Here is a 16,419-nt window from a genome sequence, read left to right on the forward strand (position 1 = left end):
GTTAGAGTAAACAGTAGAAGAGCCAAAATCCCAGACTGGTATGGCAAACCAGAGAGAGAATACCTGGTGGGTCCTTGTAGGTTTTAAATTTTACTTCACAATTACAGAATTAAAAGATAACTGATTCTTTTTCCAGAATTCACGAGGAGAAACCCAGACCCACACCTTAGGTATGTGGCTCAGCTTACCATGTGAAAACTATACTAGAGCATTTCTGTGTGTAAACACCTCTGACTCCTCTGTTTATTTAAGGAATACCTTACAAAATAGCATATCTCAAAAAATGTACCTGACATCCAAAAGAGTGTAAAAATATTTCATGGACTCATAATGCAGCATTATTGTTCCATAACTACCAAAATTCCAAACAACTGAGGCTTATACTCTGTCATAAGAAAAAAGCATTAGTAGAAACAATTCAGATGAAAATGCAATTGAGTTTAAAAGAGACTGAAATGTAAAAATAAAAATAAACAAAACAAAAAACCCCACCAAACCTAAACAAAAAAAAATTGATATTTTTGGTAAAAAACCCCAGGTGAAAAACAGTAAATCATTTTGATTTTGATGAAGTGCCAATTTACTGAACAATGGCCCTGCTAAAAAGAAATTGAGCAGAGTTGGATTCATTCCTCTATCTACATGAGAGCTGCATCTTATCACACAAACTGACAGAGGATCCAGCTCAGTAAGAGAACCTGGACTGACATGTGTAAGACATAACTACATCATCAATGGGATTCATGGATAATAGGAACAATATTGGTAATAACATTCATTTACCTTACCCAGACCCCTTTCAGATAATAGCAAAGAGAAGAACTGCTGCTCTGATCCTCTCAAATGCCAGCTGTGGTCAGTCTTACCATCACTGTGCACCAGCAAGAGCATTCGCTGCCCTTCAGGGGGCTTAACCCACCAATGGTTCCTGCACCATTGGTAAAGAGATGTCAAGAATCAATATTCCTAAAAAAGTTTTCCTGCCTTCATGTCAGTTATGCAAAATAAATTACTCCCCTCAGCACTATCAAAACCATATGAACAGCAGTGGTGAAGAGTAGAAATCACAGGAATTTTAGCAGGCTTGCACTGGATAGCCAGCTTCAAAGCCTCTCACAGATATCCTGTGCTCAAATGAAGCTCTAAATTGCAGTTGCACCTCCTGCTTTTTCCTGTATTTTTTTTCTTGGCTGAAATCCTCTCATATGCCTGCAAAGCAAAGGGGACCAGTCTTTTTTATCCTCTTTATTGTTCTCATAAGGAAGTTCCTGCTGTTGGTTACAGAATAATTGAGTGCACCTTGTCCACAGGCATTTCTCTTAGAAATGCAGATTTTTACATGAGAATAGAATATTTCACTATCACCACTGGTTTTTTCTTAATTAAGAAGCTACTATGGCTTGAGCAATCTCCCTCTTTTCCTCTTTCCACTTCATTGATTAATTGGGCATCCTTAATAGACTTACACATGGACTGCTTTGCAAAAGGTTCTTCAGAAGAAGAAACTTAGGGAGGCAGGGATATATTTCAGGGGGATTTAATTTGTTTTTAAACAGTGAATCAGTTAATTCTAAACCTAGTGTATTGGCAAATCTTTCATACAAGGACAGACCATTTTATATAATAGAAATAATTCTAAGAAAGGACAGACACAGTGACCAATATGTTTATCACTAACTTCGCTAGAAGAAACTATGCATAAATTGTTCTCTGCTGCTGCTGCACAATTCCTTAAGAAATATTCACATTTTTATGTACTTGCTTCAAATGAAATTCTGAAATGCTTTTCAAAACAAACAGCAGAAAATATTTTTAAAGTCTTTCCAACTGTGAAATTAATTTGTAACACAAACTAATGTAACATTTCATTCTATAAATACACAGACTGTAATTCAACAGAGGACTGAAATGGATACCTCAGATCTTGGGCAGAAATTTGGTAAAAATAATTTCGTTTGCGGGGTTTAACCCCACCCTTTTCTTGTACATTCTCCTGACACATTTATAGAAGATGACTTTTAGGTTCTCCAAATATTTAGAGCTGTGATCCTGCACAAGTCCAGAGCTGATATCTTATATGCAACATTGTGCCTATTTCATGCTGAATCAATTTACTGATTCCAGGTGACTACCAATTCAGCAGGAGGAACAAAAAACCAGTGCTAGGCAAGAGTCTTAATTTCCTACAGTCAATAAAGAAGTGTGCTAATTACCTCTTATCTGCCTTGTGAACTGCTGACACGCTCTGTCCATTTTTAGCACAGAGAATCTTCACTTTAACACCTGCTTGTTTGGTTTGGTGGGAAGGGTTTGGAACTAAAACACTGAGGTGTTTAGATAGAACAACACACAAGAAGGGATTAGTATTTCCACAAATCAGACTAAAATACAGCTGTTTGTATAAAATGTACAAGATCCAGACTAAAAATAAAACAAACAAATCACCTTTTAAAATCAGAAGTAGTAAGCCACTGGGCAAATTAACATTGACCAATTGGTTTTGTGCTATTTTAAGATTGACTAAAATGATTTATTAAGGTTACTTAAATAGTACCTCTTGTATTGTGAAGTTTCTCAATTCTGATAATAGAAAATAATTTAATTTATACATTACATACCTGCTTCATTTATTCTTCAGTCATTTATTCTTCCTTCTACTAGGAATTGGGTTCAAGCACTTGTACACAGCAATTACAGTAGTTACAAGACCAAGTGAAACCATTGCAATTGTTTTGTAACCCATTCCTAGAATTCAAAATGAATATAGAGAAAGTCCAAGTATGTTATCACCTAGATTTTATTTACTTACATATACCACATAAGATTTCTGATGTTAAGAGTTCATATTTTGTTGTAACAAAGTAGAAGCAAGAAGTATTTCTCTAAGTAATGGTTATTGTTCTGAAAGCACTACTGGGTTAATAATACTATTTATATTTTTTTAAGTCCAAATAACAGTAAAACATGGAAGGTGATGTATTAAAACATTTCACATTTTTACTAAAATTCTAAGTTGCGGGAGGAAGAAATTAAAGCGTCGATGTCAGAGTGCTAGGATTCCCCAAGGCATTATGAAGAGCTGTATACAAAACACACATTGCATATCTGCAGGTGTACAAATGTTTTCTGCCTGTTCAGAGCAGTTGATAAATCATTGAATCTACAGACATGTGCTCTAGATTTCTTGGCAGCCTAGTTAGAAGCTTCTACTCATTATCATTCACAATCACCTTGGATCTTCAAACCTTAAAAATTAACAACTACTTCAAGAAGCAGTAGAAGATCCTGGGACAAGTAGCATAAGTTTGCCCTGACAAGCATATTCCTTCACTGATATCAGCTTGTGTCTCACAGTAGAAAACCAGCCAGACACTGTAGACAGACAACCTGAATGATCCAGGTCAGTTGTACTCCTTGGAGCTGTGCTTTGTATTAAATGACAGAAGCATTAGAAAGTGAGCCCCGTGTGAGATGCTGCACACCTGTGGGTGTCAGAAGAGCTCCAGAGGAGCAGAAGCTCCTGCCATCTACACAATTACTGGGCTGATAGCTTGTTTTCCAACTCTTAATTGGTATACCAACATATGAAAAAGAACAGCTTGCTGCCACCACAGCTCCAAAGCACTCCTGTTCTGTCAAGGCCGAGTTAAATGAAAAGTACCTGCAAGAAAGCATACATGGCTTCTGCTTTATTAATTGAACAAAACTGTACAAATACTTAATGTGAGGGAAAAATAAAAATTATTGGATAAGTATTAAACCACATACGATCAGCTCTCAAATTTGTCTCCTCTGTAGCCAGACAATTAAAGTCAAAGGAAAGAAAACACTTCAATTAGCCACAGGCAAGTACAGGCTCCATAGCAAGAAAATGAAAATAATGAGAAGCAACAATTCTGCTTGTGAGAGATGCTTTGCCTAGAAATGAACTTTTCTCATTTGGAGAAAAGAGGGTACACCAAAAATGTTTCTTAGTCAAAATCTGCTTAGTCTGGCATGACGTATTTTCCCATGAAATGTCTTATCAAGAAGTTACTTTGGCAAGGCAGGTACTTTTCCAGGAAGTTCAGCAGGGAATAGTGGCCAATTTCCTGGTGCTTTGCCTTGAATAGCAGCATGGTCCCCTGCACTAAGCTAAAGGATGAAACATGAAGCACTGGCTAAGAGGTACACGGCCAATGAATGTGTGGTTTCTATCACCAGCATTAACAGATTAGCTAAATTTCAGCTGGCCCTATTGGCTTTCCAGATAAGGCAAAAAACCCCAAGCCAAACAAAAACAGCCAACAACAACAAAAAAAACCAGCCCCACACAACAACAATGCAACAGTAGTATGCAGAAACATTTATATTTTCTTCCACAGCATAAAAAATACATTTCAAAGACATTTTAAATGAAAAACTGAAGTTTTCTCTCGAAATTCTTAGCAAGCATATTTGACTATATTTGTAGCAGAGAAAGGTCCACTTTCAGTAAGAAAACACAAACATAGTTAATTAGGTACAAATAAATATTTCTAGCCATTAGCTCTTTGGTATAATGCAACCTGACATAACAGACATCAAAATACAAATTAATTATTTCAACTTTAACATGGTAGCAGTCTCAGCCATCATCAAATTTCCAGAATTTCAGCTCTTCTGTGAATCCAGTTTCACAACTATGATGCATCAAACAATCCCTTTTACTTATGTAGATTAGTTCCTCTTCTTAAATTGCCTTAACCAGAGGTAAGGCTTTATAAACAACTCCAATGGACATCATTTTTTCTGTGAACTTTGTCATATTGATCCACCAAAAGAAACTAATCTGTTCTAAAAACATACAAAGAAACAAATTATGTATGACAAAGAAATGTTTTAGTTCTAAACAGATGGGATTAGGAGGATTATAGAAAAGGTTACTTGATATGAGTCATTTTAAAAGCATGTACTCATCAGCCATTGAAGTAGTTTCCATTCAACCTGTAAAATATATAAAGTGGGCCATTCCAGAAATGGAAAACATAATTATTTACCCCTGGAAAAGATTTCTTAGAATTTGAGAAGTGCCAAACCTATATGCAAGCGTTAAATAACTAAAAAATGTGCATCTCATCATATATCCTAATTCTCTCCCTTCTCTCTCTTTTTTCTCAAGGTTTTCTACTCTCTGTTTCAAAGTCTCTGCAAGAGGTAGAGGATGAAGATATGTTGCTTGCTGCATTAAATCTAGGAAAAACTCTACAAAATGGAGATAAAGGTATGAACAGAGGAGCTATACCTTTGCTGAAGTACCACAATACTGAAGACAGCAGTGTCTTCAATGATAAGAATGCTGGAAACACGAAGTTTTTGGTGAGTTCAGTTTTAAATTTTGGCTTAATTGTAAAATTGAAATTCATTTATACCCCTTTAGAAAACAAGTGCAACAATTTAAATCAATGACCAGGTAATTATATAAAAATACCAGTTCAACATAACATAGTCAAGAAAAAAAATTCAATTCTATATATCTAATGCCAAGATTCTAAATGTGTAACTTGGACAGTTGAATTAAATCTGATTTTCACAGACAGTAGCCAAAACTTGGAGGATGGGGGTTGGGGGTGGGGGGGTAGGGATAAGAAGAAACCTATATGTATTCTTGATGATGTCCCTATATGCAGCAACAGGTTTTTAACTTTGCCAAACGTGGGACTCATTATTTAATTATGTCCATTACACCATTTTGGCCGAGGATGCAATACAGGTCATTACTATTAAGGTATGATTTTGAAACATAAAATAACTGCGCTGTTGGAACATAAGAAACAAAATAAAGATAAACCTCTTGTCTTCCCTCAAAACAGGACAGAGGTTCCAGGCATGATTTCTTCAACCATGTTATGCCAATCAACTTGGGAAGAAAGCAACTACCTTATCCTGCACTGAAGGGAGCCATAGCTTTTCCAGCTGACAATGAAATTCAAAATAGTGAGTCAATACAGGAAAGAGAGACCACAGATGAAGAAAATTCAGCTAAATTACCTATTGGAAGAAGAGATTTTGAGAGTAAATATATTTTATTTTTACACAGAAAATTACTTCACTCTGGTAAAGTACACTGCAATGTCAATATAGCAATTTGGTAGAGATTCATTTAAAGACTCCATGACTGTTATGATTTGTTGCATGGGGGAGGGAGCATTTGTTAAATTAATATTTCCAGAAGCCGTAAGAATTCTGGTTCTTTGATGATTTAAACTTTCAAGCTCTTTTTCTCTCCTGTAGTCCTCAGGTGTATGCTGGGAAGAGTCTATCGACCTTGTTGGCAAGTGTGAAAACTACTTATCCCCACCACCCTCTCTGAAGATTAAGCATTTTATTCTGAATTTAATGTAATTTGGAGCTACTGAGTTTTAGTGTAACTGTGCATACACATCCAAAAATCATTTCCCATTGCATTGTAGAGGGATACAGAATTCATTACCAAAAATACCAGTGTAATCATTAACAATGTACTGTTATTAAAAAATAAAATACTTCACAGCATAATCCAGACTTGTAAGCAATTGTCTACTATAATATACAAGCTACTTTCAATTATTTACATATGAAAGGAAGTAATTCATAAATTTCACCTGTTTTCTTGCAAAATTTTACATCTGTCAACATACATGTATGTGAAAAAAAACAACTTAGAGTTGAAAAAAGCGAGTTAATTTTGCCTGACCAGCAATCAACTTATTCTTACTTGCAGTTTTGGTCTGTTTTCTTTTTCCACCAATTTTGCTGTCCAATTCCTTCTTAGAGCTGCTTGAAGTCTTAAGTCTTTTAGTATTTTTCTGCAAAGATGGTTCACTTTCCTTGTCACAGATTATTTTGTCATTATTCAAATCCATCTGTTCATTCTCAGAGCTCTTGTTCCTTGGCTGACAACTCAGCTTTCCCATTTCTGTATAACTTCTAGTCTGGTGAACACTTTCAGAAATAGTTCCAAGCCCTGGTACATCAAGACATGAATTTGGACCTTCTGTCATGTAAGAATATCAAAAACATATGTGAGGAAATAAAAAGTTACCTGGGAACACACATCCTTTTTCTATAAGGACTGCCATGTTATTTTTTTTAATCAAAAATAATGTATTACCAATAAAACAAAGCTATGCTTGTCATTGCTATTAAATTTGCTATGTGCTCGTAAGTGCATTGCCAATTTAAAATTATATTGCTCAAAAACATGTAAGAACTAACTTAGGGAAGTGGATTTATAACTTTAAGATATTGGAAGAGAGGGTTAAAGGGCATAGAAATTTTATATATTATATAGCTTGTAGTGCAGTAAAACAAATTTTCCCCCCTTTTAATGGCAAAAATATAAATTGCACTTGGCTTACTTTTGTAGAATAAGAACAAATATGTCATATATGCAACATATATCACTTTTTTATTGCAAGATAGCATCAACACACTTTTCAAACATTTATATTTTCAAAGCATTGGCACTACAATTTGATTGCATAAAGATTTAACTGGCATATGAGACATGGAGAACAATGAGACATTTTTGTTCCTTTTCTTGAAAATATTTGAATTATACTAAAGGCTTTTTGGATAGCATTTAAAGTATTACCCATCACATTTATTTATTCAATCCTACCACAGCTTACCTGTGGGCTTTCCAGCTTTTAAATGTTGATTTGGTACAGGATGTTTGCAGGTTGGAATTGCACAGGAATGCTGACCATTCATTTCACTCAAATCATTTTTATATGTACAGGCAAACTGGGATTTAATTGAAGATTGCTTCATCTGCAAATACCAATCTGCTATTAGCTTCTATAATTTAAAAAAGTGAAAGACAACACCAGCCAAGACTTGTATAATAATGAGCTTTACCATTCTTTTCACATTAAATACCAGAAAAATGGATATGCTCACATTAAAGAGGAAAATTAGATATTAATTTACAAAGCATAAGAGCTTTCAAGAATAAGCATTTATTATTCTATTAAAAGTACTAAAATAATTCAAAACTAATTTTTTCAGCTCTTTCAGAAAGGTACACATTAACTCTTAGATCTTCAAATTAAAGTTTTCTGTCTTAAGTTAGCCCTGTCTTCTGATAGGGCTGTTTTGAGTAGGTGTTGCAGCTACTACAGTCAATTTCCATACTTCTGCAGCTCATCATCTGTACTTCTATATGAAAATACCAAGTACTACTTCAGATATCCCATTTATTCACAAAACAAAGCCATTTCACCACTGAATGCCAATGTCTAACTCCTCATTTGCCAAAACATACCCATTTAGCTCAAGTCCCAGGTAAAATTTCCTCAGCTTATTGTTAAGTTACATCTTCACATCAGCTGAGAATTTCAGGTCAAGCATTATATTTTCTGTACAATTGACCATAAATGGTATAGGTTCTGCAAGACAAATTCTGCCCTCACTTCCATTTGAAAGTGCACTGGATTATATGAATTATATTGAAAGACATAGCACAGAGCAGATAATTACAATACAACTGGATTTTTAGCTAATGATTCCATCACACCAAGCACAGGCAAATTTAAATCAATTTGAGCTGAACAGGTGCTTCAGTAAAAGCATCAGGGAAAAGAACAAGTAATAAGCACTGTTACAAAATAAATATTACTACATAAATAGATGGCAGGAGTGATTTGTTGAATAGGAGGTTTACAAGCACTTTTCTGATTAAAAGGTTTGCATTATGCAAGTCTACTCTTCTTCTTAGCACAAGCAAGATTAAACCTTGCAGTTCAGATTTGACCCTTAGAGATATACTTTTCTTCTAACTTAAATTCTCAGATTTAGACAGAGAAAGAGAATAATGTTCCCAGAAACCTCCTTTCCCAGAGGAAGTAATCCACAAAATTCAGTAACAATTGATGCCACTTCGATCAGATCCTGCTTTCCTACATATAGGGTAACAGACTTGAATTTATCACTGAGATGCAACCCAGATATCTCTTCATGGTACTGCTGTTGGCCAAGTGAATACACTGAGAATTTGGTAAAAAAATACCTCATTTATTTACCAAAATATAGTTGTTCTTTCTGGTTCAATACACCTGGACATACATAGTTTTACTTTAATCCTCAGTATTCCCTTCAAGAGTCAAAAAGACCAAGTCTTCCCTGTTGTCTATCACTCTCAAACTGCAATTTATTTGGGCCAGATAACAGACCGGGAAAGAAAAGGAGATTTAACAGGGCAAACTAGCAAGCCTGACTCTCAAAAACTCAAATGTCTTCCTAGTGTTAATCTACTTTGTACTTTAAAATATTTACCACAAAAGAAGACTACATACAAAGACATTTACAAGGTTTGTATGCTTCAAGATTATGCCTCAGCTCACTGACTGTAAGTAGAATTATAGAATATGCTGAGTTTGAAGGGACCCACAAGAACCAAGTACAGCTCCTGGCCCTGCACAGGACACCCCGAGAATCACACCACATGCCAGAGAGCACTGAATTCTGTCAGGCTTGGAAGTCCGACCATTACCCTGAGGAGCCTGTTCTAGTGCCCAATCAACATTCAGGTGAACATCTTTTTCCTAATTTCCAACCTAAACCCCTCAAAAAGCTTCATGCCATTCCTTTGTGTCCTATTGCTGGCCACTTGAGAGTAGAGATCAGAGTCTGCACCGCCTCTTCCTCTCTACAGACTGTATATGTCATTTTATTCTTTTCAGAATGTGTTTTGAAGGATAGAGCAGCTGTCTAAATTTAGTGAACATCATATTGTACAATTACAATATTAAGGAGATACAGGACTTCCATTTCCTTTCAGCTTCAGGTTACTGTAATATTAATGAAAAATATTTTCCAGTACTTGATATGTTCTTGAAAAAGCTTCATTTTAATCCTTTACAAATTCCTCAATTCTCAATTATTGTTCAGTAAATGACACACATCAAAAATTATGCAACTTGAACGGCTTTCTATCACATTCATATTGCAAGAGGCAAATAAGCTACAATTTTGCAAAGTTGATTAACCTATAATAAATACAGCATGAAGAACATAAAATTTGAGCAAGAAAGCCTGACAGTTCCCATTCTATAACCAACAATAAATGCAATTATTTTTTTATAAACAACAGAATTTCTTTTTACCACTCCCATCTTTCAGTTCACTGATTCAGTTTGTAGGGATAAAATATGTGGAGTCAATAGACAGAAGTCAAGCTCAAACACTGAAAAACTCACAACATAAACCCATCTGTGTTTCAACTTCACTGAAGCTTGAAATATGTCTATTGCATCACATACCAGTCAGGCATTTGCAAACAGGACACAAAGCCCTACCAAATCAGATTGTGGATGCTAGAACTAATCTAGAGGGTGTATATATAGTGTAAGACACCTTTTTTGAAGCAGTCAAACTTCTCAACTAGTCTAGGAACATATATCCACTAGTATAAAGAAATATACTACAGTTCCATACTGTATTACATTGGTTGAAGTAGCAATAAGCACATTTTAACAGCCTGAAGGCAGCACAAAGGAGCACAAGTCTATCGCTGAATTAGAAAGTAGAGCTTCACTGGAATGTTTTTAAGAAGAAAGATCAACCTAAAATTTACTTGAAGCACACAATAAAACCTGTCAACAGCTTAAAAAAAGCTCATAGAAAAAAGGCCCTTAGAGTTCTTTTATATTAAATTCCCTAAAATTCACTGTTTTAAGAGCACCATGCCAGTGACCCACAGCTCTGGGAGAGAAAAAAATGTTGGGAGATCAGTGTGCAGAGTAGCTGCACACACTCAGCACACACAAAAATGGCACACAATGAACTCAGCCTTACTATTTCTTCTCCTCTTCACAAGAAAGTTGGATGTTGCTCTTATCCCCATACAAAGAAATGTTCTGCTGCATTTCAGAAAAAAAGGTTCACTGTTACCACTCTTCAGCTGGGAGAAAGTAGGATAGAATTTACAACTGTTTCAGCACAGGTAGGTCAATTAGAAGTCCTAATAAGCAGACAAAGTAGTATATTCTCCCACCTTAACATCTGTATCTAGAGAAAGCTTTCAGTTGTTCAAGATGCCCATATAAAACATTTGCTTTTATGTGAAATATTAATGGTGCATGCTCTATTTATTTCTAAAAGTTAGATTATAATCTGTTCCAGATCTCCTTCCAGCATCTGCATACAGACAGTACTGCCAATATTTAGTCACTAAGAATGTTGAGATTTGGTTTTTATGCACTGGAATGGCATAATAGAATTTGAAAACCTACATCAGTAACAACAAACACATGTTTTTATTTTCTAGCCAAACAACTAGAAAGGAAGGGAAAAAAAGATAGAAAGAAAATTTATTTTCTCCATCCTTACCCTTGTCCTTTGAGAAAAAAAAATATTCAAGGTAAGTTGAAAGAGGAAGTTGGAAAAGGGAAAGGAGTAAAAAGTGACAAGTAACAAAATAATAAATTATATCTTTGTCAAGCCAAGGCATGTTATTAAAAAATATCCTTGATATCTGAGGTAGTAGAAGGCTTTTATTGTACTGCAACAATCAATTTTTTTTTAGCACGATATTGTACCAGCCTTTTGCTATCCCAAAATAACCTGCTACTGTTTTGAGAACATAAACCCCAAATCACCTCATTAGTGGCTTTCAAACAAAACTCACAGCTATGGACACTAAACAAAGTAGTTTAGGGGTCTTGTAGAAATAAAAATGGTATTTTCTACACAAATGTGGTTTATCAACTGACACCAAGTCTTTCCTCAGATTTTGTGCTGAACATGTAACCTTTTCATTCTATTTACTTCCCTCCTCTGCTAAACCAGCAATCAACTTTGGTGTTCTCCATACTTACATTGCACTAAGGAAACAAACATTTCTTGCAACAATAGATGAGACTACTACCTGAAGAAGATTGTTTTCTCTATTACTATGACTCTTCTGTTCACAATTACAGTGGGCATACAAAAAAACTCTTGATTACTTCCTGTTATTAGTTTTCCAAGTCACAGTTTATTTGTACTGGAATCACAAATAGGCAAAACAATTCTCTCAAGTAACAGCATTTAGAGAACTAAGCTATGAAAAATAACAGCAGTGCATGAAGCTAGATATTAAGTCATTTTATAGAGACATGAAAAAGTCACATGAGAAAGGCAGACCAGGATTTTTGCTTTTTTCTTGGAAGGATTTCTATACACAGTAAAATTACAATGAGCTTCAAGCATGCCAAGATTTGTTAGAGTTCTTAAGCCACAAATTCTTCTTAAAACTAGATCTGCAGCCATGTTCCCAACTGGAGGGAAATAGTGCCTCATATAGGAAAGGTTGTCTCCGGTTACATTAAGAAATAAACCGCACCAAACTACTGAAAGTCCTTGCAGCTGTTTCAGGGTAAGTCTGCTAACAATGCAGCAGGCTTTCTAAAACAATATATCAAAAGGCCAAAATAATCTTAACTTTACAAAAAAAGAACTGTTGCACTCTCATATATTGCATGCTTACAGCCTAATAACTTTGATTCTTCAGTTCTCAGTTCTGAAGTTCTCAGTTCCACTCAATCTCATTAGTTCAGGAACAGGATTTCACCTACAACTTGAAAGTCTCAATATTTTGCAGTGCAAAAAAAAGATGAAAATCTTATTATGCAACATTTTTGTTGTCCTAAGTTGCTCCTCAACCTAAACAAAGCAGGTTATTCTAACAGCCTGTTCATTCCCCTCTCACACCACTAACCAGAGCTTTTAATAACCCATTGAAATCTACAAAAAAACTAGTCAACAACAGGTTTCTACTCATTTCACATAAATAGAAATATGATTCAAAAAAGCAGACATAAGGCTGGATGAATCCTTTTCAGGTAAAACAACTCTCTCCTGTCCAATTAAGCTTCTTATGTATTTCAATAAAGCAGACAAGTGACATAACAAGGACAGCTGACAAGTGACATAACTCAATACATGTTCCACAGACCTTTCTGAATTAAAGACTCCTTCTACAAAATACTATTCGTCAGAAGACATTTCACTTAAACAACAGATAAACTAGAAACTAAATTGGTTCCCAAAGGAAAAACCAAGTTTCATATTCTTATTCTTACCTACTTCTGCTAGAGGAAATGAAACAATGCAACATGCTTGTTTCCCCAGACTTCTTTCTCATCAAACAATAAGAGCAACAGCTTTGCTTCCCAACAAATGCCAATATAGTTAGGTTGTATTTCTGTGTTTCTTCCAGTATTTAATGAGGATTGAAAGACAAAAAATATTTCTTTGTCATTCACTGTTGCCAAGAATTTGTTTTGGCACAATGGAAACATCCACAAGATTTATTTTATTTCTGAACACCAATTCCAGTTCATAGCTACCTGTTTATTTTATCCACTGTCCTTATTTTTAGATATTAAAACACATAGTGATGATGTGCCCTAGGTCTAAATATTATCAATCTGCATTCCTCCACATAATTCCATAGAAGTTGAGAACTCAGTTCCTCTTAAGGAAAGAGAACAAAACAAATTTTATCTCTTGCTTCATTAAAATTTCATTTTTAATTAAGGTGTTTCTCTTTTTTCTTTATAAATTTGCCTAAATTTCTTCATTTAGATATAGGGACTCAGCATACAACCAAACTAATCACCACTACTGAGTTTTTCTTCCCTTCTCAAATATCATGGCAAAGGTAACTTTTATGGGATAAGTCCTAATAAGACATCCTTAGCTTATACTGTAGGCTAACCACCTAACACCTATCAGAGGCAGCATGGTAAAGAGACATTTTGGGCAGTCTTTTTGAACTTAAGTTACCATCACACATATGGCAAAAGAAACTTCTCTGAAGGATCACAGATATTGAGAAGAAACATTATATTGCTACTCCCTTACCAGATTTTTTTTGAGTATCTCCTGAATCATTTGCTGACATGAATACACTATGCATAACAAAATTTGTAACTGTGAATTTAACAAGCAACCTGTACTCATTTCAAGATGTTTGCATGGAATAATAAGGGAGACTGACACTCAGTGTAACAAGGTGGTAAATATTACTACAGCACTTGAGATCTACAGCTATGGAGAAGGAATTCTTTGTGCTAGGTGCTGTACAGTAAGTACAGAGCAAAATTTATTTCTGCCAAGAGACATCACAATCCTCGACAAGAAATATATGGATTCACAGTGAAAGGAACTAAAATTAGTCACTGTAATGGGCATTTACCTCAACAAAAAGCACTACTAAGATGTGGGGAGAGGTTGATTTAAAGGTACCGAAAAAGGTTTGAAAGGAGTATAATGAGTTCTGCAGATATCTAAAGGAAATCCCTTCAGCCATAAGAAACAGTATAAAAGCTAAAAGGGTTCAGATGAAAATTAACAAATGAACAACAAAGACTGGTACTGCAGGCTGAATATAAGCAAGGACAGACCAAAGGAGCAAATCAAATAACAAGTGGATTCAGACAGGCTAAAACAAGTAGCTTATATGTACCACAACTTAAAGGAACAGACTGAGATAGAAACAATAGGATGGCATCCAGTGTCTAATCACTTTGGTAACAATCTTCTGAACAGTAATCTCAGTGAATGAACGTGGGCTAAAGTTGCAACTATCAAGTCCAAGAAAAACATACAGCAGCACATCAAAAAGTAAAATGAACACGTAGTAAATTACGCTTGAGTAGATATAGGGGAAAATATTCCAGAAATGCCGTGGAGTGAAAATAAAGCATGTAAAAAATCTTCTTCAGTGTTACAGAAATACACCAGGAAAGACAGACCTACCACCTCAAGATCAAGAGCTGGGTATCCACAGGATAGTGTAGAATTAACAGAAGATCCCAATTTTGACAAAAGGGACACTTAGGTCACTCAATCTCTGAATTGTTGATACATGAAGTTTTGTTTGTAGACGTGTGCAGCCGCAAAGAAGGTACAGAAAGAGAAGAGAAAAATACAGACTTAGAATATGGAGGAGTAGAAACATGCAAAAGAAACTGTAGAAATCATTAGAGAGGTAGAGAGAAAAAAAAAATAAAATAAAATGCAATATCAACATTTTAAGAAAGAAGTAGGATTTTATGTGAGAGGGTGGAAATCAAAAATGAATGGCAGAGAAGTCAGTCTTAGTTATAAAGTCGTTAGTTGTTCAGAAACAACCATTTTAGTTGACTCGTATTTTTGCTTGTTTCTGTTAAAAACATATCAAACCAGAAAATGTCTTAAATGTGATAGGTAATTACTTTTAGATAATAATTTTTGCACTTTGATATTAAACACAACTGTTCGTGTAGCCAATTACAAAAGTTTCATTAAGTTAAGAGAATTATGTATTTCAACATTTTATACAAACATCATGACATTTTTGCTATTTGATGAGTAAAGCTGCAATTTAAATGTTGTTTACATAAAGATCCTTAATAAATTTTTCATAATTCCCCTCTAAGTTTTAAACTAAATTTCACCCTAATTAGTGCATGTATCCAAAATGCTCGTCATTGACCCAACCCACAAAAAAGGACTCAGAATGAAGTTGGAGCACATTTAAAATGCATGCTGAAAATACTGACAGTGCTTTTCATTTTGATGTCTTTCTACTTCTTAGATATGCACTATGTGTTCAAGTTTATCTAATGTCCAGTGAAAGATATCTTCCATGGTGCTGTTCTAGAACCAGTTCTGATGGCTTAGAACACCTCTTCCAAACATACTAATTAGATTTGTGTTTTTACATATTGTCAGGGCTAAGTCTGTAAAAAATATTATGCCACTACTTTTATTTAGCTTTCTGTTGAAATACTGCAGAAGACAAGCTCTGTCTCCATTCATAGTCTCAACATTCAAGTTTGCCTATTTTAAGGAAAAATACTTTGTAAAAATGCAGTGCACTGAAAGACAGCAATTTTCAGAAATATTGTTTTTTTTACTAGAGCCCCTCACAATACCAATGTGCTCCTGTAAAGTTCCTTTTCATCTACAAAAGCAAACATTATCATCTTTATTTTATTGTTCACAAAACAATGTTATAGAAATGTCCTCAGATTGGTACAAATAAAAAGCATCAAAAGAAAAACCACAATGAAACCATCACTATTACACTTTTTCAATATCTATTTTATCAGAACTAAAATGAGGCGCCTGTATTCAGTTTTATCTCTGTTTTCAGATAGCTTGGTTTATTTCTATGGTCCTGAAATACACAGATAGGTAAATGAAGAGAGATTAATTCAGTACACCTTCACTAAGAAATCTTCATTAAGAAGTACTTCTAAGTTTAAAGCCTCTCTCTTCTGGAGTTTTAGATATTTCTATTCATATTACAATACTGCTCTAGTTGGGCCACTTCCACAGTTTCATCACAATTACATTTCTTTAGCTATGGGATGAAAATCTCAGATACCTGGCTGAATTGTAACACTGCTACTATTATTTTATCACTATTATTACAATGCCTCTACA

General features: G+C 34.8%; 2 protein-coding genes across 3 annotated transcripts in view; one reads left to right on the forward strand and one right to left on the reverse strand.

The window, feature by feature from the left end:
• Window positions 1–5,085: 5,085 nt before the first annotated feature.
• On the forward strand, window positions 5,086–6,302 carry PMCH (pro-melanin concentrating hormone). Its single transcript, XM_066549811.1, has 3 exons — window positions 5,086–5,337; window positions 5,832–6,033; window positions 6,253–6,302. Exons 1-3 carry the CDS (start codon window positions 5,086–5,088, stop codon window positions 6,300–6,302), a joined length of 504 nt encoding a protein of 167 aa, XP_066405908.1.
• The window catches only part of PARPBP (PARP1 binding protein), a 39,211-nt gene continuing 28,381 nt past the window's right edge, over window positions 5,590–16,419 (reverse strand). The window contains exons 9-10 of one of the 2 annotated variants that reach the window (XM_066549658.1): window positions 7,632–7,773; window positions 5,590–6,964 (exon numbers count right to left, since the gene is read on the reverse strand). In XM_066549658.1, the coding sequence (XP_066405755.1) occupies window positions 6,660–6,964; window positions 7,632–7,773 (447 nt within the window). In that variant the 3' untranslated portion in view covers window positions 5,590–6,659. Of the gene's footprint in view, window positions 6,995–7,631; window positions 7,774–16,419 lie in introns of both variants that reach the window. The other variant, XM_066549657.1, reaches the window with a different exon arrangement.

Source organism: Molothrus aeneus, chromosome 5, assembly GCF_037042795.1.
Source record: "Molothrus aeneus isolate 106 chromosome 5, BPBGC_Maene_1.0, whole genome shotgun sequence".
Taxonomy (NCBI): Eukaryota; Metazoa; Chordata; class Aves; order Passeriformes; family Icteridae; genus Molothrus; species Molothrus aeneus.